Raw genomic sequence first — 22,256 nt, 5'->3', positions numbered from 1 at the left:
ATCATTTCACCTCTCATTCTTAAATGAGTATCACACGCTTATTTTATTATAATGATTTTAGAATGAATGAATGTTTAATGACACCCCAGCACGAAAAATACATCGGCTATTGGGTGTTAAACTATGGTAATGCAAACAAATAAAGTGATGATCAACATCAGTATAAGAATTCAAGATTTAAATAAAAACAGTGTAAAGAACTGTGCAAAAATACAAATATCACAGATAGATACTGACGTTTACACTCAAAATTACACCCCTGCACCACAGTGAGGTTACAGCATGCGCAGGGGTAATGATTTTTAGAATACAAGTACCTTTCTACATGTATATCCTTTGTACATGTATATCCTTTGTACATGTATATCCTTTGAACATGTTTAATAAAGTCATCTGTTAAAATTGTTTTAAGCAATGTTTGAGGATTACACGAAGTAGAACAAAGATACAGTGAATCTCCTCAAAACTGGATCCTCTGTGAACACTACCATAGATGCTGTTAATGGTTGTTGTGGGGGATTCTGTAAGAATTATTTACTTTGTCAAATTAGTTTGTCCGAATAGATATAATTATGCACCATATTGGGAATGTTCAGTATGGAAATTGGTTATTTTTAGTGATATTTGGTTTTGGGTAAGGGACCAGTGTTCGGTACTATGGAACATTTGCAGACCTATTTTGACATGGATGCTGTCTTTGTTTCAGAATTTATCCTGGGTAAAATCATTCAACATCTGTCTTGAGTTGGATGAAAATCAGGAAATATTTGTGGCATTGTTCAAGCTAATGCTTTCTATTGTGAGGTAAGTCAGGAATGTCATTTCAAATGTTTATTTGATTTCAGTTCTTATGACATAATTTAATTGGATTTGAATTACCTTTATTTATATACTTCTGTGCTTATTCTAGGTCCTCCACCTTTTTGTTTTAAATGCATATTGCATCTCTCTAACTGTATAAAATATACACTGAGAACACAATTAAATACCCCTACCATGACTTTGACATGACTTTAGTCTGAAGTATGATGGAAAAATTTATGTTGTCTGAAAGATAAGTCTTTTGACTAACAGAAACATAAATAATGATGACAGTGTTCAATGTTGTAATTCGGTTTGTAACTCAGTTTTGGCAGTATTGTTATAGTGGTGGCCGTCTTGGATTTAAATATGTTGCAATGTCTTCATTAGCTGGGGGTGGTTTGAAATGGATTCTCTGACCCATGAAACACTGTCATAGACATCAACAGTTTCTCCAGATGTGATAAAGTCTCTTGAGATGTTTCCTGTTCTGGATTTTGGCAGTCATCCTGAATATTTCAAAATGCTCAAGGGAGTCAAGTTTGCACCCATCGGATTCTCAATCAGTACCTTCCAAAGTTAAAATTTGTTTTGTTTAACGACACCACTAGAGCACATTGATTTATTAATCATTGGATGTCAAACATTTGGTAATTTTTACATAGTCTTTGAGAGGAAACCTGCTACATTTTTCCATTAGTAGCAAGGGATCTTTTATATGCACCATCCCGCAGACAGGATAGCGGCCTTTGATATACCAGCCGTGGTGCACTGGCTGGAACGAGAAATAGCCCAGTGGGCCCACCGACGGGAATCGATCCCAAACCGACCACGCATCAAGCGAGTGCTTTACCACTGGGCTAAGATGCAAAGATGATGAAGATAAAACTGCAAGGTTTTGTGCCATGGCAAACAGACTATGAATAAATATTAAGCAACACCCCAACATGAGCAATATATATTAACTCTTCGGTGTCAAACTTATTTTAAAGAAGAATATCCGTCTTTGTTGCACCAAAAAAAAAGGTAAATAACTTTTATGTCAAAATAGTTTTGAAAAATGTTTCATGTGTTATTACAAACCTTTGTTTTCTCTGTGTTTTGTTTCTGTCATGTTTGTTATTTTGTAGTGAGAAGCACTCGAGCAAGGTGAAGAACTTCATGTTGGATATGATGACTCCACTGATCGCGGAGGCCGACGCAGTGTCTCAGGATCTGCTTGATGCTGTTCTCATCAACCTGGTCGAACCGCAGAAGGTTTGTCGATTTTGAACATAACCTATCTACTTCCTAGTGTGACCACAGCAAGATCTTCTTTTTTTTTTTTTTTTTTTTTTTTTTTTTTTTGAGAACAATAATGTAATTAACTGTTACTTTGACAAAATGGAATGCAAATCATTCTAATACACTTTAAAAGTTAATTTAAACTTTAAAAAAGTGGCTGAACAGTAATAAATTTAAGCAGTGAAATGTGAATTACATTTGTTGTTTTTTTTCTTTTTTTTCCAGACACAGCACAAACAAGCATATGCATTAGCAAAAGAGTTGTTGAAAAGAACCAGCAGCGCTATTGAACCATACATACAGGCTGTAAGTAAATAAAGTGAATACTAAACAACTTTTTGAAAGACGATGCTTGTGCTGCTAGTTTGTATTAAAGTAGTCATCACAAGCAAAGTTCTAATTTGATGCAATACATGAGTGTAAGATAACGAAATTATTACCAGAATGTGCTTCAGTATAGTCAGTATCATATAGTAGGGGAATAAATTGTGTTATTTGAACCTCTGACAAGCATAATACATTATTTTTATTGTTAATACCTAATTTTGATGATACGGAAACACAAGGGTAATGATATTTGTATCATATAATCTCGAGCTTAATGCAATGTCTGTTTTGTAAACTTCACTCGATCAGATCTTCATTTTGCATCACCCATTTTTCGTCCGCACAATAAATTGAAGACATCCTTTACATGGACATGACAGGTTATGCAAAAAAAGAAACGAGTCACAAATTTTGAATTCTTAAATTTCAAGCCTATTTAGATCCATGACACCAAGATTTAGGTTTATATCTAAAAAAGAAAGAAAGAAAGAAGTGTTTTATTTAACGACGCACTCAACACATTTTATTTACGGTTATATGGCGTCAGACATATGGTTAAGGACCACACAGATTTTTTTAGAGGAAACCCGCTGTTGCCACATAGGCTACTCTTTTACGACAAGCAGCAAGGGATCTTTTATTTGCGCTTCCCACAGGCAGGATAGCACAAACCATGGCCTTTGTTGAACCAGTTATGGATCACTGGTCGGTGCAAGTGGTTTACACCTACCCATTGAGCCTTGCGGAGCACTCACTCAGGGTTTGGAGTCGGTATCTGGATTAAAAATTCCATGCCTCGACTGGGATCCGAACCCAGTACCTACCAGCCTGTAGACCGATGGCCTGCCACGACGCCACCGAGGCCGGTATATATCTAAAAAGTGTCTGTAATACACAGTAATAATATGTTTAGTCTCTTTCTTTTCTCGTTTTCAGTTTTTTAACACGACTCTGATGCTTGGCAAGACATCCGAGAGCGAGGTGTCCAACCATCTGTACGAACTGATTTACGAACTCAACCAAGTGTCTCCGAATGTCCTCTTAGCTGTCCTACCTCAACTGGAGTTTAAACTGAAGGTCCGTGTCTTTTGGGATTGTGGGTGGGGTTTAATGTTTTAATATACTCTGTTACAACACAATTTCTTTTCAACATCACCTGTCCTCATAACTAGTGCATATACCCTACAGTTAGTAGACTGGTCCGAACAGCCCAACAGCCAATGGGATGGCCTAAATTCTTCTTCTGAAGGTACATGTCTTTTGGGATTGTAGTGTGGGGTTTAATGTTTTAATATACTCTGTTACAACACAATATTTTTTAATACGCTCATATAAAGTAACAACCTCTGCAAATGCCCGTGGAAGTTGGAAATACAGTGGAGATTGCTGCAGGCTTTTTAATTCTCTATGACACGTTTCTTTGGCAGTGGACTGTTCAATTTGTTTTCCCCACATCAAGTGTTTTGACCTGTATTGACCCTTAATGGCACCCACCCCCCCCCCCCCCCCAAACTCCCCTATTTTTTAAAGATTTAGCAAAGTTTTGTGGAGTTTTCTTTCTGTCTGAGTGCTTTAAAGAGAAGGAATTTACATGGTGCTGCTTAAATCAATGTATTCCTTTCTTTATATCGTATAAATTTATTGATTATTCAAGTGTTACAGGGCTAGCTCTGGGTAAGCAAAACCATTCACCAAATTATTTTTAAATATGCAAAATCCACCGTTATTTTTCAACAAAATATCAATTAGTACATGAAATGTTTTCGCAAAATCAAAATAAAATTCGCCAATTGTTCCTGAAATTCGCAATTTGCAAATTTGGTGAGTGGTAGCGCTAGCCCTGTGTTATGTCATCAATGTTGCTAAGTGTACCTTGTGTTAGGTACTGCTTCTTGTGTTGAGGTATTACATCTACTTGTGTTTCTTAAAAATTACAACTTGTTGATTATTTTGTGTGAGGCATTTATTTATCGTTTGTGACTTGCAGGCCTTGACTGATTTCTATTGGATATCTTTTTAGAGCAACGAGGAGAGTGAGAGGAAGCATGTGACGAAGCTACTCGCTAAAATGTTTTCTGAACCTGGCTCGATGCTCGCAGTGCAAAATAAACCTTTGTGGAATTGTTTTCTTGGGAGGTAATTTCTTTTCCTGTGTCTCACAGATCATAAAAAATATTACTTGAGTCTCTGAAAATTGTGAGAACAATAGTTTTATTTACTAATGGCTCGTGCTTTTTTTAGTTTTTAATATCCCATTTTTGGTTTGTGTATTAAATTTAGGACATCATTTTCATGATTATGATGTGTAATGTAAAAACGAAATGGTGACCTGATTTTGTTTTGTGTAACCCATAAATGTAAATTAGTTCATAACTAATGCTGGTCATTTGAAATTATTGCAAAATGGTAGCAAATGTTAGCTGAAGAGGAACATCCATACACTTTGTTTATTTTAAGTCTCGTAATCTGTGTGACTCCACCTTTATTCATGAAGCTATCGTTCTACCATGTCTTAAAGTCTAGACTAGGCTACAGATTTTCAAAACTATCTTTGCCCTATGATATCATTAAAAAAAAACTTGTAGGCTATGACGTCACTCACCATAGCCTATGGCGGTTTTACGATCTTGTAACACTAAAAAATTTGTTTTGTTGAATGACACCACTAGAGCACATTGATTTATTAATCATAAGCTATTGGATGTCACACATTTGGTAATTCTAATAATTTTAGAGAGGAAACCCGCTACATTTTTTTTCATTAGTAGCAAGGTATATTTTATATGCATCATCCCACAGTCAGAATAGTACATGCAAAGGCCTTTGATATACCAGACGTAGTGCATTGACTAGAAACAGGAATAGCCCAATGGCCCACCGATGGCGATCGATCATAGTCCGACGGCACATCAGATGAGTGCTTTAAAACTGGGCTATATCCCACCCTCCCAGTTTAATAAAGTCTGACCTCCACAAATATGGAGTTAAAGTATAGAGACTGCTAAAATCTTGACTCTAGACTGTAAAGTTGAATAAATATAGCCCATGGTAACTAGTTAAAACGTTGAAATGTGTTGTTGTTTTTCCAAGTTGTATATACTATATATTTTAACCTTGTTATGTTGACCGGCCTCGGTGGTGTCGTGGTTAGGCCATCGGTCTACAGGCTGGTAGGTACTGGGTTCGGATCCCAGTCGAGTGAAACCCTGAGTGAGTGCTCCGTAAGGCTCAATGGGTAGGTGTAAACCACTTGCACCGACCAGTGTTCCATAACTGGTTCAACAAAGGCCATGGTTTGTACTATCCTGCTTGTGGGAAGCACAAATAAAAGATCCCTTGCTGCCTGTCGTAAAATAGTAGCCTATGTGGCGACAGCGGGTTTCCTCGCCAAATCTGTGTGGTCCTTAACCATATGTCTGACGCCATATAACCTTAAATAAAATGTGTTGAGTGCGTCGTTAAATAAAACATTTCTTTCTTTCTTTCCTTGTTATGTTATTACATATTTCACGGTAATTAATGTGGTATTCTCGTTTTTACTATTCAGATTCAATGACATCAGCACTTCAGTGAGAATTACTTGCGTCAGCTTTTCACAACATTTCTTCCTCAATCATCCAAATCTTACCAAGGACATATTAGGTATACTGTTTCACTATATTTTCATCTTTGTTTTATTATTAAACAATTTGCACTTGTCTTGTCTTTGATCTCAGAGTCAGGTTAAATGAAGCTTTATTAGAAATTAATAGTTTATATTTTGCATTGGATCTTTGGGTATTTGGTGTTATTTCACATCTATTTTGATGCTAATTTATCTGGGAATACTACTTTTAGCCTAATGCTTGTACATGAATTTCCCCCAACTCCATAAATTCATGATATTACAATTTTTTTTTTTTTTTTAAATGTGACAAAATCCTAAGTAGACCTTTATAAATGGCATCACTAATAATAATAATAATACACCTACCTGTCCATTGAGCAGTTAATGACACTGTGTTACCAGTCAATGGTGTCACATTAATTTGACATAATTTACAGGGAAATGAAGTTCTGCTGTAAAGATAATAACATACAGTTATTCATTTCTCTGATATTTATTATTTAAAACAAAAAATGAGACAGCAAATTTATGATAATTGTGCCATTTAATTTTATGGAACTTTATTAGTTTTGTATTCATTGATGTCCTGTTGATCATCCATTCTCATTCATCAAGCAAAAACATTGACTATTTTCTTGTTACATTAGAAGACAGAGCTAAAATCAAGACATTCACCTGTGCTGTTAAACTTGTATTTTTTAGAACAGATGAAGGTGCGCCAGCATGACCCGGAAGACACCGTGAGGATGGAGGTTGTTAATTGTGTGCTGAACGTGGCTAAGAAAGACTTTTCTGTTGTCAACGACGATATGATGACGTTCATCAAAGAGAGAACGAGGGATAAAAAAGTATGGCTTGTATTTTTTTAAACAGCAGTTGACTCTGGAGATTGTTTTTTGATTCTACCAGAATCATATCCTTATTTAATATAGATATTTTGGGATTCCATCTGATAATCTTACACTTGCAACCCAAAATGTGGTGTTTGTGAAAGCACAGAATCTTGCTAAGTTCGCACTCTGTTAAATATAGGTTTATATAGTAATCTACACGTATTTGGGTCAGCTTTTGAACAGAAACCTTTAGGCTTCTTGTGAAATGAGCTCTTAAACTCTCAGAGATAAAAGTTTTCTGGATTTATCTGCTATTCCAGATTTTTAATTGTCTGTACAGTGTTTCATGGTATTCCAGTGTCCAAAAGGTTCCATATTCTGTGTTCAAAAGTTAAGATATGGTTACAGCTGATGTTTTGCATCCCTTACTAATAAAAGAGCGGGAGGTAGTCTAGTGGTAAAGTGCTCGCCTGATGTGCCGTGTGTCTAGGTGTGTCCCTACCAGTGGGCCCATTGGGCAATTTCTTGTTCCAGCCATCCAGATACCGACTCCAAACCCTGAGTGAGTGCTCCGCAAGGCTCAATGGGTAGGTATAAACCACTTGCACTGACCAGTGATCCATAACTGGTTCAACAAAGGCCATGGTTTGTGCCATCCTGCCTGTGGGAAGTGCAAATAAAAGATCCCTTGCTGCTAATCGGAAAGAGTAGCCCATGTAGTGGCGACAGCGGGTTTCCTCTTAAAATCTGTGTGGTCCTTAACCATATGTCTGACGCCATATAATCGTAAATAAAATGTTTTGAACGCGTCGTTAAATAAAACATTTCTTTCTTTTGTTCCAGCCAGTGCTCCACAGCTGGTGCATTAAAGGCCACAGTATGTACTGTCTAATCTGGGATGCTGCGATCCCTTGACGCTTATCAGAAATAGTAGTACTTTGTGTGGTGGCTGCAGGTTTCCTCTCATTATCAGTTTGATCCGTAACCATATGTCCAACGTACAAAAAAAACCCATAAAACATTCCTTCCTTCCATTCTAAATAGGGACTGCCATTTTAGACCATAGTACAACCAAAACCACGGGGCCAATATTGCTAAAAAAAACCCACCTGTATTAAATTTTCTAGGTTTATTTTTTTGTAACCCACTTTCATTTCTGAACTTTTTGCATGCTGCAGGTAGAAAATGCCTGATGTTAAAATTACTTCTTGCTAACAAATTATCAGACTCAACTTTTGTTTCCGTGTTTGATTGAATAATTAATTGACTGTTTTTTTCCTTCCAGTTTCGCATACGGCGTGAGGCTCTCCTTGGCTTAGGTATCATGTATAAAAATGTCATGTCCAAGACTCCTGTGAACCCAGTTGAGGTAGAAAAAGTGTCGTGGATTAAGCAGAAAGTTTTCTATGCTTATTACCAAACCAGCAATGATGACAGGTATACAGTCATATGTGTAACTGTAAAATAAACCTATATATTAGGATGGCTGGTAGATCAGTAGGAGAGCAGGGTGTGGGAGAAAGTCAGAGAGAGAGACAGACAGAGAGAGAGAGTGAGCACAGTTGTGTGAGAGAGAAACAGACAGAGCGAGCGAGTGAGCACAGTTGTGTGAGAGAGAGACCGACAGACAGAGAGAGCGAGCGAGCACAGTTGTGTGAGAGAGAAACAGACACAGAGAGAGAGCGAGCACAGTTATGTGAGAGAGAAACAGACAGACAGAGCGAGCGAGCACAGTTGTGTGAGAGAGAAACAGACAGAGCGAATACAGTTGTGTGAGAGAGAAACGGACAGACAGAGCGAGAGCGAGCACGGTTGTGAGAGAGACAGAGAGAGAGAGCGAGCACAGTTGTGTGAGAGAGAAACAGACCGAGAGAGAGAGCGAGCACAGTTGTGAGAGAGAAACAGACAGACAGAGCGAGAGCGAGCACAGTTGTGAGAGAGAGAGACAGACAGAGAGAGAGAGCAAGCACAGTTGTGTGAGAGAGAAACAGACAGACAGAGCGAGAGCGAGCACAGTTGTGAGAGAGAGACAGACAGAGAGAGAGAGCAAGCACAGTTGTGTGAGAGAGAAACGGACAGACAGAGCGAGAGCGATCACAGTTGTGTGAGAGAGAAACAGACAGACAGAGCGAGAGCGAGCACAGTTGTGAGAGAGACAGACAGACAGAGAGAGAGAGCGAGCACAGTTGTGTGAGAGAGAAACAGACACACAGAGAGAGAGAGCGAGCACAGTTGTGAGACAGACAGAGAGAGAGAGAGCATAGTTGTGTGAGAGAGAAACAGACAGAGAGAGAGAGAGCGAGCAAGCACAGTTGTGTGAGAGAGAAACAGACAGACAGACAGAGCGAGCGAGCGAGCGAGCATAGTTGTGTGAGAGAGAAACAGACGGACAGAGAGAGCGAGCAAGCACAGTTGTGTGTGTACATCATTGTCTTGAAGTGTGGTTAATCCTGTTTGATAGACACAAACTTTTAAACATACAAATCTTAGTGCTTAAGTGCCTATACAGCTTCACTTAAAGACACATGAACATGTGGCTATCATAAAACACTTTTAAAAGAATAATTCACGTCTCATCTTCGTGAATGGTAGTGTAATATGATGTTAGACATGTATACACTTTAAGTGAACAGATACTAATGTTTCCTTTTCTTTTTTTCATTTATGTTGATAAGCATAACTGGATTTTTCACGAGTGTAACAATTTACAGCTGTTTACACTGTGATACTAATAATTCTAGATTAAAAAAACAACAACACACAAATATCATCCATTTACGACTGTAGCGGATATATTTTTTGTAATATGAGCGGTGTGTGTGTTAAACATGTATTAATTCTTTTTGGGGTCGGGACATAGACCAGTGGTACAGAGCTCACTCGGTCCCCGTTGGTGGCCCCATTGCACTATTTCTTGTTCCAGCCAGCCCACCACGACTGGTATATCAAAGGCCGTGGTATGTACTACCCTGTCTGTGGGATGGTGCATATAAAAGATCCCTTGTTGCTAATCGAAAAGAGTAGCCCATGAAATGGTGACAGCGGGTTTCCTCTCTCAATATCTGTATGGTCCTTAACCATATGTCTGATGCCATATAACCGTAAATAAAAATGTGTCTAGTGCGTCATTAAATAAAACATTTCTTTCTTTCTTTCATTCATTCTTTTTGGGTTTTTTGTTCATCAGGACCGGTCTTGGTGGCGTCGTGGCAGGCCATCGGTCTACAGGCTGGTAGGTACTGGGTTCGGATCCCAGTCGAGGAATGGGATTTTTAATCCAGATACCGACTCCAAACCCTGAATGAGTGCTCCACAAGGCTCAATGGGTAGGTGTAAACCACTTGCACCGACCAGTGATCCATAACTGGTTCCACAAAGGCCATGGTTTGTGCTATCCTGCCTGTGGGAAGCGCAAATAAAAGATCCCTTGCGGCCTGTCGTAAAAAGAGTAGCCTATGTGGCGACAGCGGGTTTCCTCTAAAAACAGTGTCAAAATGATCATATGTTTGATGTCCAATAGCCGATAATAAGATAAAAAATCAATGTGCTCTAGTGGCGTCGTTAAATAAAACAAACTTTACTTTACTTTTTCTGTTCATCAGGCTGCTTGTGGAGAGAATATTGAACATACATCTGGTTCCGTATGTTCTGGAACCCACTGAGAAGATGAAGAAATTACTGCAGCTCTTTGGAAGCCTCGACGAGAAGGCTGTCAAGTATGGAACCCATTTTGTGCCGTCTGTCTTAAAAATAATGAAATCATTTAGCATGTTTGAACTCAACAATCGGTTAATGTCCATCCTGAAGAATTCATTTAGCTGAAACCACAAAAACGAACTGTTGAAAACCTAAAAATTTGCAAGGTTTAGCTGATCTATATTACTAATTAGTGTGCTGTCGAAATTGTTTATGTTTTAGCCATCTTGATATCATTAAAATATATAGATTATTTTTTGTACATTAGAGTTCAGCCTAGTAATTTTAATTTGATGAAAGAACATGCTAAAGGCTATGGGCCTGAATATAAAATAAATATTGCTTTTATTTTTTACAGGGCATTCAAGGAAATGTTAAAGCACAGGCATGGGTATGTATACTATCTTTGGATAATTCGTTTGTGAACGCTGCACCACCCCACCCCCACCCTCACCCCCACCCCCACCCCCTCCTATATTAATTATTAGTGCAGACTGTTTATTTTTTCGATCATTCTGACCTTGAAGGCCATTATTTGTATTGTGGTATTAAAATTGTCATGACTACAGTTTCTAAGTATAGTGAGCCTTCTGGATGAATTAGTACTGATGGGTAAGTCTTAAGTAAAAGTGCGGAATAAATAGAAATTTAGAAGCTAAACAATAGTTATTTTTCACCGAATATGTTAAGCTGGGACTACTCTTCCCAGGTGTATATGGATTTGTTGTTTACAGTACTTTTGTCAGATTAGTTTTCCTTTATTAAATAACACACTGAAATAATCAAATTTGACTGTGTAACAACAGGCACAGAGTATCACTGGATCTACTAGGACCACACTTTTATTTATTTTTTGCAAATTACTGACTGCATTATAGGTAACATAAGTCACAGTTTTTACTGTCTTTGGTATTTGGTCTTGAGTTTAGAAAAGCATTTCTGCATATTTTAATAAATGTCATAAATAAACTCTTTACTTGTGTACAAATAAGATAAAAATTATTATCATTTTGTTTTATATACACTAATTTACAATGAAATTCACTATTTTGACAAACAAATTAATTCCTTTTAACAGTTATTTCACTATACATAGTTCGTTCTATACATTAATTTTTTTTATGAATACTATATGTGGGGGGGAGGGGGGGGGGGGAGACATGACTTTACAATCAGTTCGTTCTAACCGGTAGTTTGTTGTAAGCATGTTCGTTACTGTAGTTTATGATATATATTTTTACAGTGTACGGTTATGTGTGATGCAGCTTCTTGAAGCCTTGGAGCAATCAGGCCCGAATTCTCCTCCATTTCTACCTCGCTTGGCTGCATTAGCTAGTAAGTGTTACGGGTTTCTCTGTTAACCCCATAAAACTTAAGTTTTTTAATTATCTATGCTCATTATTACAAGAGATTAATATGAGCAAGATAACTAATCCAAAAATGTGACCAGTGTATTTTCACTATGGTGATTTGACGCGTTGTATTTTTAACCCAATAAAATCATTATGAATAAAACAACAAACAAAAAACAAATGCCGGTACACGTAGTGAGCATCTGCTAGAATGGAATTATTATTTTATGTCAAAAGAAAGTAGTAATGTAATGAACAACAAGAAAAAGAGACAACTAAAAACATACATTCTCGGTGTGCAATTTTGAGGAGAGTCCGGGAGCCCGAGGCTTGCAAAAATCATATAGGACTCTCTAGTTTGACTAGCATACGAGCCTGCATGGTTCATAAAATTATTTGTACAAATTACATTGATTCTTTAAAATGACACAGTCAACATACATCTCAAAATCCTGGGAAACCACAGTCTTCAATAGTGATCTTTTCCATGGTTTCATACAAAACATTTAGTGTATCTTCTGTTCTACTGGAGACACACAGCATGGCTTGCAGGGTTGGTGGTAGGCTTTACAATCTAATTAAAATTAGCTCCACTATTACATGTGGATCTAACAGCAGCCCGTTGGATTTCATGTCCAGTTGACATTTCATTCGACCAATCAAAACCTTACTTGCAAAATCATGCCAGTGATTTGAAAAGAATTTGAAAACATTTGGGATTATGCCGAGGGTATACGAAATGATTCATGTGAATTATGAAGTATGCCGGAAACTAATTGCAGTATAAAATTTTATATAAAATTATTTTCAAGACGAAAAAAAACCGTGATGGTATAGCCATAAAATCTGTTTATACTAGTATACAATCCAGAGTTTATTACTGCACTTTTCCCCCTCATTTTTCAATGTTGAAATAGACCAACAAGTTCGCCTATTGCATAAATAGTCTCGCCCGATATTTATAGTATTTGTATGCTTCCGAATAACGCTATAAAAGGCGAAGTATAATTGGTCGATATTTAAATAGTTATTTATAGATGAAATGTCACCTGGACATGGGAGTCCACACAGTGCTGTTAGATCTACTGGTAGACCCAATAGAGCTAATTTTAATCAGATTGTAGGCTCTAAAGATTTGCAAATGTGGAGTCCTTATGTCACTTAATTTTTTTAAACCAAAGTTGCACACTGATTCTGGACTTGTAAGTGAAATGAGCAGTCCACAAATTGTTTGTTGTTCACACTAACTAGATTTACAATGTTAGCACCACACTGTGTCATTCCTGCAGTTCTCTACATAAGCGGTAGAGAAAAGTACTACCAACTAACAAAACATGGATAGCTTCCACTGGCTTGACTACCAAAACAAATGCCGACATCTTTTGTTCATTTGAAAAGATAAAAACTTCAGTAAATTTATTGAAAACAACTTGGCTTTTCTTATTTGCAGAGTGGTCTTTTTAAATTTCCGTTTAGCAGACACTTTAATAAAATAAAATAAAATTATGCCTTTTTTTCCCCCTAATTTACAGTCCTGCTTTTGTTTTCACTGTTTACTTCAGAAGCACATATTTCCTGAATTTTAAGGCCATAGGTGCCGATTCCAATATTCCCCAGCACTGTTTTATTAGTCTCTTACCGGTATTGTGTATTTCTTTATCATATACTGTTACAGATCAAGTTCATCTTTCATGATGATTTATCAGTTTTTGACAGAATTATGACCCTTGAACATGGGGAGATATGAAAAAACTAAAATCCACACTTTTTTATTTTGCAATGATGAAATTTTGTGTATGGCTTTATCATGTTCTGTTACAGATCATGTTTGACTTTTATGGCAATTTAATAATTTTTCACAGAGTTATGGTCCTTGAATTTAGGAGATAATAAAATTTGTTGGGCCCAGTAGGGAACATGTATTGCTTTTGTCAGTGCTTGGGGGTTTTTTCTTCTAAAATTAGAATCCAGTTATATATTTGTGGAGAGATTGTTTTCTTTAGGCATCTGCAAATTGATCATTAAATTTAGGACATCATACACATGATCATTATGGGACAAACAAAAACGTTGCAAATTTTTTTTTTCTCAGAGCCCTGAGTTTGAAATATTGTCTCCAATGTTTTATCATGTGTCTTGGGCAAAACATGAAGATGATCTGTTGATTTTCAGGAACGTTGCCAGAAAGTCAGAAGCCCCAGGAATACATGAAGAAGTTCTGTCAAATTTTGAAGACTGACCAGCGAATGAGAGGCCTTCTGAAGTTAATAATCGGTTCCGAATGCACCTGTCAGAAAGCGGAAACTGCTGTGGTCAGTATTTCAGATTACAAATCAGGGGTGGGAATTCTCCTCAGATCAGCTGTTTTCCTCTCATGGAACATTGTGTTTCCTTGCATTGTAATCGTCCTTTCCTCCGAAATTTGTCAGATGACAAAGATTTTAACCTAAGATTTCAAGAATTTCCGGGACCCCTCTAGATTTCCTCGTTTTTACAGTGCACCAATTCCCACCCCTGGACAAATAAATGATGTAAATCATGAGATTAATGAGAGCAAGTAACTTACACGGTATTATCTTAGTTAAAGTTTGATCATTTAAACATTTACAAAAGATTGTCTTGTCTTGTTTTAAATCTTAATCTAAAACAAACAAGAAAAAATATATATTTAAAGAAAAAAGATCTGCAGTCATTTAAATTCCGTCCTGAATTCTCTGGGGTTTTTAAAAACTTTTTTCTTCTTTTTGTTTTGTTTTAAGAAGCACTACTTGTTATTCACAATTTTAGTAAGAATATTATATTTCTGTTTTTCACAGCTTGTTTTTATGTGAAATTGATCAGCCATTTTGTAATATGTTTGCTTTTGTTTCACACTATATCGCCAATATATTTCCGAAAAACCATTGTTTCATTTATTCTTTCTTTCCTTCATTTATTAATTTATTTTGTATTTTAATGGCTTCTTGTGATTGATGCCGGTTGTCTCATTTATCAGTTTGTCTTTTGTTGAAAATACATTATGGCTATACATATTATATATACTATTTGTCATGTTAAAAAGTATAAACTTAATTACAAGTTTCATTTTCATTTTCAGAAAGAAATTCTGAAGAAGATTGGTTGTAATGTGGGACACCCCAACTTCTTGTACAACCTTGTGAAATCTCTGCTGGAACGTGTCGCACCGGTCATGATTGATGCCGTCGCGATTGAGAAACTTGTCAAACATATCGACCAAGTGCTTAATGGACAAAGTAACTGTTTGGATGGTGTTGAAAATGCAGGAGAAAAAAGTGTTGAATTGTTGTTTGTGAGTGTAATATTGCAAATATATGTCACATTCTTGTAGTGGCTGGTGTAAAAAAGGTTGTGGTATGTACTGTCCTATCTGTGGGATGGTACATTTAAAAGATCCCTTGCTGCTAATCGAAAAGAGTAGCCCATGAACTTCAGAAGTGGTGACAGCGGGTTTCCTGTCTCAGTATCTGTGTGGTTCATAACCATATGTCCGATGCCGTATAACTAAATAAAACAATGAGTGCATCGTTAAATAAAACATTTCCTTCCTTCCTTTCATTCTTGTAGTAGTATCTCTAACTTTTCTAAATTAATTTTTAATTTTTTTTTTTTTTTTTTTTATATGTCTACCATGTCTATTGCCACAGATTAAAATATAGAGTGTCTGCCTATGGTGGTTAGTGCTTTTCGGGTCTGACCAACACTAAAATTCTGATTAATACTCAGTGTACTATATTCTGTTGCTGAAAAATTGCTGCTGACCACCACTTGCAATACTATGTCAGTAATAAAGTTTGTACTAATAAATTTCTAAACAGAAGTGTAGAACATATAAGATTAAGCTTGTCTGTCAATCATTTTAAACAGGTTTAATTACACAGCATGAAATTTATGTAAAATATTTATCATACAGTACACAAAATAAAAGCTTGAAATATACTTTGAAAAGAAATATAAGATTGGTGGAATAATTTCATGGAAAGAGTCCGACCCATACCCGTCTATATCAAAGGCTGTAAAGATTATCCCTAACCCTAAAACTAAAACTAACCCTAACCATTGAAAGGGGGGTGTATGGGTCGAACTCATGCCAGTTTTATAATGACTCTCTTTGTTGCAGTACAAGATTTTTAAAATCACATTTTCCTTTCGTCTTTCAATTTCAGTCACTATCAACTTGCTATCCATATTATTTCCGAAGTGCAGAAGTTTTTGAGAAGTTGCTGACATTCCTGAAGCATGATGATGATGCTGTTTGTAAGTAGTCTGATAAAACAATTAAAAATATTTGTATTGAATTCACTTGTGCCCTGGTAACCTAAATAACTGTTCACATATTATTTTGCTGCCTGGTTTTCTAAATTTTGTATGTTTCTTGTTTTACAGGTGATATTACCTTACAGATTCTAACCAACACTGGCGGCAGAATACAGAGTAACCATCCAAATATTTACTCGTGAGTTTGTTTTAAATACTCTTGTTTTGTCCAGCAGAAAGTGATCTAATTGATTTAATATATTGAATCTTTTCAGTTTTTTTTTTCACTATACTATTAATTATGTTGATGTTATCTCTTTCAAATTGTTTTATAGGATTTTATTATGCTTGCTTTAAAAAAAAAAGTTATGAATATTCAACAATTCATTGGTTACATTTATGTGAATTTTTTTTTTTATCAAAGCTATAAAAGGCATATTGTAATTATATGACATGTTATCTGTTTATTCACTTTTTGTCTATTCTGTATTAATTTTATATTTAATGTTAAAATGTTGGAACCAGTCTTAGCAAAAATTATGTCTTTTTATTCTTAGCTTTCTTCATATTAGTTACGAAATCTTGAAATTGGGTATAGTGATGACAGTTATGTTTTACTGTACTGTCACTCTGGGAAATTGGCTTCCTGTTATTTCCTTGTATGTGCATCTTTTAATGATGATATTGAGTAACTTTTGTGAAAAGTATGTAAGGTTTTGTCTTTATAATGAGGTAGGGGTGGGACGTAGCCCAGTGGTAAAGCACTCGCTTGTTGCACGGTTGGTTTGATTAATCCCCGTCGGTGGACCCATTGGGCTGTTTTACGTTCCAGCCTGTGCACCACGACTGGTATATCCAAGGCCGTGGTATGTGCTATCCTGTCTGTGGGATGGTGCATATAAAAGATCCCTTGCTACTAATAAGAAATGTAGCAGGTTTCTTCTCTTAAGACTATATATGTATCAAAGACTATATATATATATGTAAAAATTACTAAATGTTTGACATCCAGTAGCCGATGATTAATAAATCAATATGCTCTAGTGATGTTGTTAAACAAAACAAACTTTTTTTTTTTAAATGAGGTATTTATATATATATATATATATATATATATATACTCTTCAAAAAAAGAAACGCAAAAGGGTACAAATGGGTTATAACTCCGATTTTATGTTTCCTACCGGTTCATGCTTTGTGAATATAAGGTCATTGCATGTCCCAAACACATTCCCACGGTTACATTCGATAAAACGCAGCTACTGTACAATAAAGTTCCAAAATGTGAATATTCGCAAAAACGCAGCCACGTGCAAACCATGTCACCACTGCACGTGCGTTGTCTGCACGTGCAACATGAACACCGACAGTATAAAAGTGCAGGGTGTTCGCTTGCCTGGCCTCTGTATCTGGCCGACAGTTGACAATCCAGGACATGCCACGTCTCAGTGAACCGCAGAGAAACAATGCCATCGGCCGACTAGACGCAGGCGAATCCAGAACGGCCGTTGCCAGGGCATTCCATGTGTCCCCAAGCACCATCTCCAGACTGTGGGACCGTTACCAGCAACATGGATCAACACGTGACCTCCCTAGATCCGGTCGACCACGGGTCACTACCCCCGGGCAGGACCGCTACATCCGGGTACGCCACCTTCGGGAACGATTGACTACTGCCAACTCCACAGCCGCAGCAATACCAGGTTTGCGCAGGATATCCGACCAGACCGTACGGAACCGCCTACGTGAGGTAGGAATTCGTGCCAGACGTCCAGTTCGAGGTGTCATCTTAACACCACAACACCGTCGACTCCGACTGCAGTGGTGCCAGATTCATCGACAATGGCCTCAACTGCGATGGAGACAGGTGTGGTTCAGTGACGAGTCCCGATTTCTGCTCCGACGTCATGATGGAAGATGTCGCGTGTATAGGCGTCGTGGTGAACGTTATGCGGCAAACTGCGTGCAGGAAGTGGACAGATTTGGCGGGGGTAGTGTCATGGTGTGGGCAGCCATCTCACACACTGGCAGAACTGACCTGGTCCACGTGCAGGGCAACCTGAATGCACAGGGCTACATTGACCAGATCCTCCGGCCACACATCGTTCCAGTTATGGCCAACGCCAACGCAGTGTTCCAACATGACAACGCCAGGCCTCACACAGCACGTCTCACAACGGCTTTCCTACAGAACAACAACATTAATGTCCTTCCTTGGCCATCGATATCACCGGATTTGAACCCAATTGAGCATCTATGGGACGAGTTGGACAGACGCCTCCGACAGCGACAACCACAGCCCCAGACCCTGCCCGAGCTGGCAGCAGCCTTGCAGGCCGAGTGGGCCACCATCCCCCGGGACGTCATCCGTACTCTGGTTGCTTCAATGGGCAGGCGGTGCCAGGCAGTTGTCAACACACGCGGAGGCCACACCCGGTATTGACTCCAGATGACCTTGACCTTGGTGGGGTGTCCTATCACTTACTCACAATGGACTAGAGTGAATTGTGAACAATCCTGCAACATTTGGTAATTATCGGACTCACCATTCAATAATTAAATCAATTCTCCAAATGTTACGACAATGTGGTTTTGCGTTTCTTCTTTTGAAGAGTATATATAAGATTTTTTAACCCATGGCTCTTTTTATATTCCCATCTTTGATTAGGTCGTATTATGGTATGGTGTCCGTTTGGACGAGCATATCTTTGTTTTCAATTTATACAGGATCACCAAACCTTGTTTCAAAATAAGTAATGGTTTTGTGTAATTGTGTTATTGGCAAATTTCAGGAGTCTGGTTCCATTATTGGTGAGTACAGCGAAGATGGGCAATCCGAAGCAGACGAAACATGCCATTCAGTGTGTGAGTCAGATCTGTCGAGACAAGGAGCCCATTTTGAGTCAGATTTTTGAGGTAAGTCTTCAACGTGTGTGTTCAGTTAATGTGATGCAGTCATTTCTTTTGACAGATTTATTTAGGGTTTAAGCCGGACATCCAAAATTAACAGCAATTTGGCCATTTTTGATTAGAAAATATGTTGCCAAAGTCAAGTAACATTTAGCTGAAAATAATAAAAAAAAAAAAAATAATACACAATTTTCAACTTAGGTTTTTGGAGAATTGGTGCCAGTTTACTTGTATTTTATTACAGGTACTTGAGTAAAGTTCAGTGATAAGTTGTTAAATTTGCTGGCTAAAGCCTTTTTTTTTTTTTTTACCACCTCCCCTCCCTTATTTTCAAATATGATATTCTGATTTCTCTTTCTCTTAACCGTAAGACTACTGGATTAATTTTTGATAAAAACTATGTTGAGTGGGTACGTGTTGTTAATTTTTACTCGCATATATTCACTTAAATGCTTTATAAATACATAAAATAAAGTTGGTATTTGAATCGGTAAGTATTATTTTCGTGGATTTTTCAGATTTTAATAATATCTTTGATCAGTTAAAATTAGGCCAAAAAAATTTGAAAAAATTGTGTTTACTTACGTGCATTTGTGGCCAGCTGTCCAGTAATTTATGTCCCATTATTCCCAATAACAGTATTTTTCTGACCAGAAATTAAAAAATAAAAATAAAAATACGATTCATATTCCAATATTTGACAATTTTTGTTGTTAGTAAAACAATCAAATTTATTATCAAATTAGCTGTCATAATCAGCTATCCGTACCTGAAAATTACCACGACATGCCGTCATTGTTGTCAAACGAAAATATTTGCCAAAAACAACTTTTTCAACTCAAAATCTCAAGGCATTTTGCACTGAAAAATCTAAATTTAAAGACACAGGAAGCTGAGTTGTCTTCCATTTCCTGTTAATAAATTGATTCCGATGAGTGTTGTGTGCAAAACAGTGGGAAATATGAATTGTGGAATGCACTGTTTACAGTGTACAGTATATCGACTGGTGTGACGTTGGGCGAGATATCTCACCTGCAGTAGTCAGACGGTTAAAAAGAAACCAGTTATACACGTTTTCATCACAATAGGTAAACATGAAGTGCATGCATACAATTAGACTGGTACCACCGTGTTCTGTCATATCAGATTAATTTAATGTTGGACACAAACACCAGTCTACCTTGCAACTGCGAGCACTTGCCTTTCTGAATATGTCACTGTTCTGCATTTAACCACAGAGAGCAGAAAAATGCTCAATAGACTGATGTTTGTGCATCAAATTAAACCAAATCTCTACATTCAGTGATTGGGAATCAGGCCTGGTGACTATTAGAAATATTAATATGTTAAAAATTAAAGTGTGACAAAGTCTGTATTATGGTTGAAAATCCTGTTAATAGTGTGTTTGTATTGTAGCATGTGAAGAAGAACCTTGATATAGAGAGTGCCAACTACATCACCTCCATAGTTGCCATGGGCCACATCGCGATGCTGTGTCCCGACAAATTTTCAGCGGAGATGAAGAGCATTGTGTCAAAAGTTATCGTGAAAGATCTCTTGATGCAAGATAGAGTATGTAATTTCATTTCATGCCATCCTTTAAAATATGCTAATTCACTGTTTTAAAAAAAAAAAATTAAAAAAAAAAAAGTGTATGTGTGAAGGAAAAGGTAAAAAAATATTCTCCAAGTAGAAAAGGGATACTGAGTCAGTAAAATTACAGTTTTAAAATTGCACAGGAATGTTTTGGTTATGAACCATTCTAAACATTTTAATTTGCTGTAGCTATTTTGCACAAGCCGCTATATTGCTATTTGGAGAATGCATCCAGTTTTTGTATTTTCAAAGAAATGTCCTTTAGACAGTGCTTGAATTTATAATTTCTTAACAGTAGATTAATGGTGGTCTGTTTTTCTTGTAGACTGAAGGAATACCCACTGAAGAAAGTTGGTATGCCAATCATATGGTTTCTGAGGAAACACAAGCAAAGGTAAAATCAGGTGTTAAAATTTTGTTGGTTAAGATAGATCAGTGATGTTGATTGATGTCACAGAAGCAAAAAAGAGAAGTAAATCAGCCATTGTTTTTATTAAAACTATGGTGATTCTTTTATTATTTCTGGCCACTGTTGTGTGCAAAAATGGTGGGAACTATGCATTAGTGAAAGTATGTCAACATGTCAGGTGAGATACCTGTTAATAATAAACACACTGTAAATTTACTAGTCCCCTACTGGTCCAACCGGAGGGGACTATAGGTTTCATCTCCATCCTTCTGTCTGTCTGTCTGTCCATTCATCTGTCCCACTTATAGTTTACCGGATGGGTTTTTCACAATGCCTAGAGATATTGTGTTAAAATGTTTATAGCTTTATCATGTTTCGTTACCGATCAAGTTTGACTTTCATGTCAGTTTACATATATTTTTCACCGAGTTAAGGCCCTTGAATTTAGGAGATAGAAAATGTGTTCTATCCGGGGGGGGGGGGGGGGGGGGGGGGGGGGGGGGAGACATCTTGCTTTCAGTGGTACTCTCAGAATGCTTGTTTTAACTCTAGTTGTGCTTGTAATTGGATAATAGAGTTAGTAAACAATCTACGAGATGGGAAGGCAAGTATGCAACTTTAAATATTTGTGTTCTTTGATACCTCCAGGTCCAAGCGATGAAGTTGTTAGTTCGTTGGCTGCTTGGTATTCGGTCCAATGCTCAGAACTCGGGCACGTCCACATTACGCCTTCTTTACACTGTGATCATTCATGAAGGTGACCTCATGGAACAAGGAGCAATAAAGTAAGTCTTTCTATTTTTTGACAACTCACACACGCCACATTTTCATAGAATACATTTTACCAAGCTTTTAGCTTACAAAGTTTTCATTTAAATAGTTGTCTACTGCTAACATTGTTCCATGTTTCAGATCAAGTCTTAACAAATGCAGCTTCAAACCCCTTAAAAAGTTTTAAGATAAGTTTTGGCAGTATGGGAATGTCTTCTACTTTGTTGTATTTCATTATAAAATAAAATGGATATACTGGCTGCTTTCACATCAGCCAGACTTAATGTATGAGCTGATTATGTAAAAATAAGATGGTATAAAAAAAATCATCTTTATTTTGAATATATTTGTTGGTCTTTTTTGCTTGCATTTAAGTTATAAAATAAAATGGCTGA

At 37.1% G+C, this 22,256-nt stretch overlaps 1 protein-coding gene across 6 annotated transcripts in view; it reads left to right on the top strand.

The window, feature by feature from the left end:
• Positions 1–22,256, top strand: part of LOC121376512 (sister chromatid cohesion protein PDS5 homolog B-like) — a 53,425-nt gene that overhangs the window by 7,687 nt on the left and 23,482 nt on the right. For all 6 annotated transcript variants that reach the window (XM_041504404.1, XM_041504407.1, XM_041504406.1 and 3 more), the window contains exons 5-23: positions 707–804; positions 1,932–2,058; positions 2,311–2,391; positions 3,349–3,489; positions 4,433–4,548; positions 5,960–6,054; positions 6,722–6,867; positions 8,138–8,289; positions 10,455–10,568; positions 10,907–10,939; positions 11,792–11,883; positions 14,073–14,212; positions 14,998–15,210; positions 16,085–16,175; positions 16,305–16,374; positions 18,968–19,091; positions 20,502–20,657; positions 21,007–21,075; positions 21,739–21,875. In XM_041504404.1, coding sequence (XP_041360338.1) covers positions 707–804; positions 1,932–2,058; positions 2,311–2,391; positions 3,349–3,489; positions 4,433–4,548; positions 5,960–6,054; positions 6,722–6,867; positions 8,138–8,289; positions 10,455–10,568; positions 10,907–10,939; positions 11,792–11,883; positions 14,073–14,212; positions 14,998–15,210; positions 16,085–16,175; positions 16,305–16,374; positions 18,968–19,091; positions 20,502–20,657; positions 21,007–21,075; positions 21,739–21,875 — 2,195 coding nt within the window. The remainder of the gene's footprint in view (positions 1–706; positions 805–1,931; positions 2,059–2,310; positions 2,392–3,348; positions 3,490–4,432; positions 4,549–5,959; positions 6,055–6,721; positions 6,868–8,137; positions 8,290–10,454; positions 10,569–10,906; positions 10,940–11,791; positions 11,884–14,072; positions 14,213–14,997; positions 15,211–16,084; positions 16,176–16,304; positions 16,375–18,967; positions 19,092–20,501; positions 20,658–21,006; positions 21,076–21,738; positions 21,876–22,256) is intronic.

This window comes from Gigantopelta aegis, chromosome 6, assembly GCF_016097555.1.
Source record: "Gigantopelta aegis isolate Gae_Host chromosome 6, Gae_host_genome, whole genome shotgun sequence".
In the NCBI taxonomy this organism is placed as follows: domain Eukaryota; kingdom Metazoa; phylum Mollusca; class Gastropoda; order Neomphalida; family Peltospiridae; genus Gigantopelta; species Gigantopelta aegis.
This window is presented reverse-complemented; position numbering and strand designations above follow the sequence as displayed.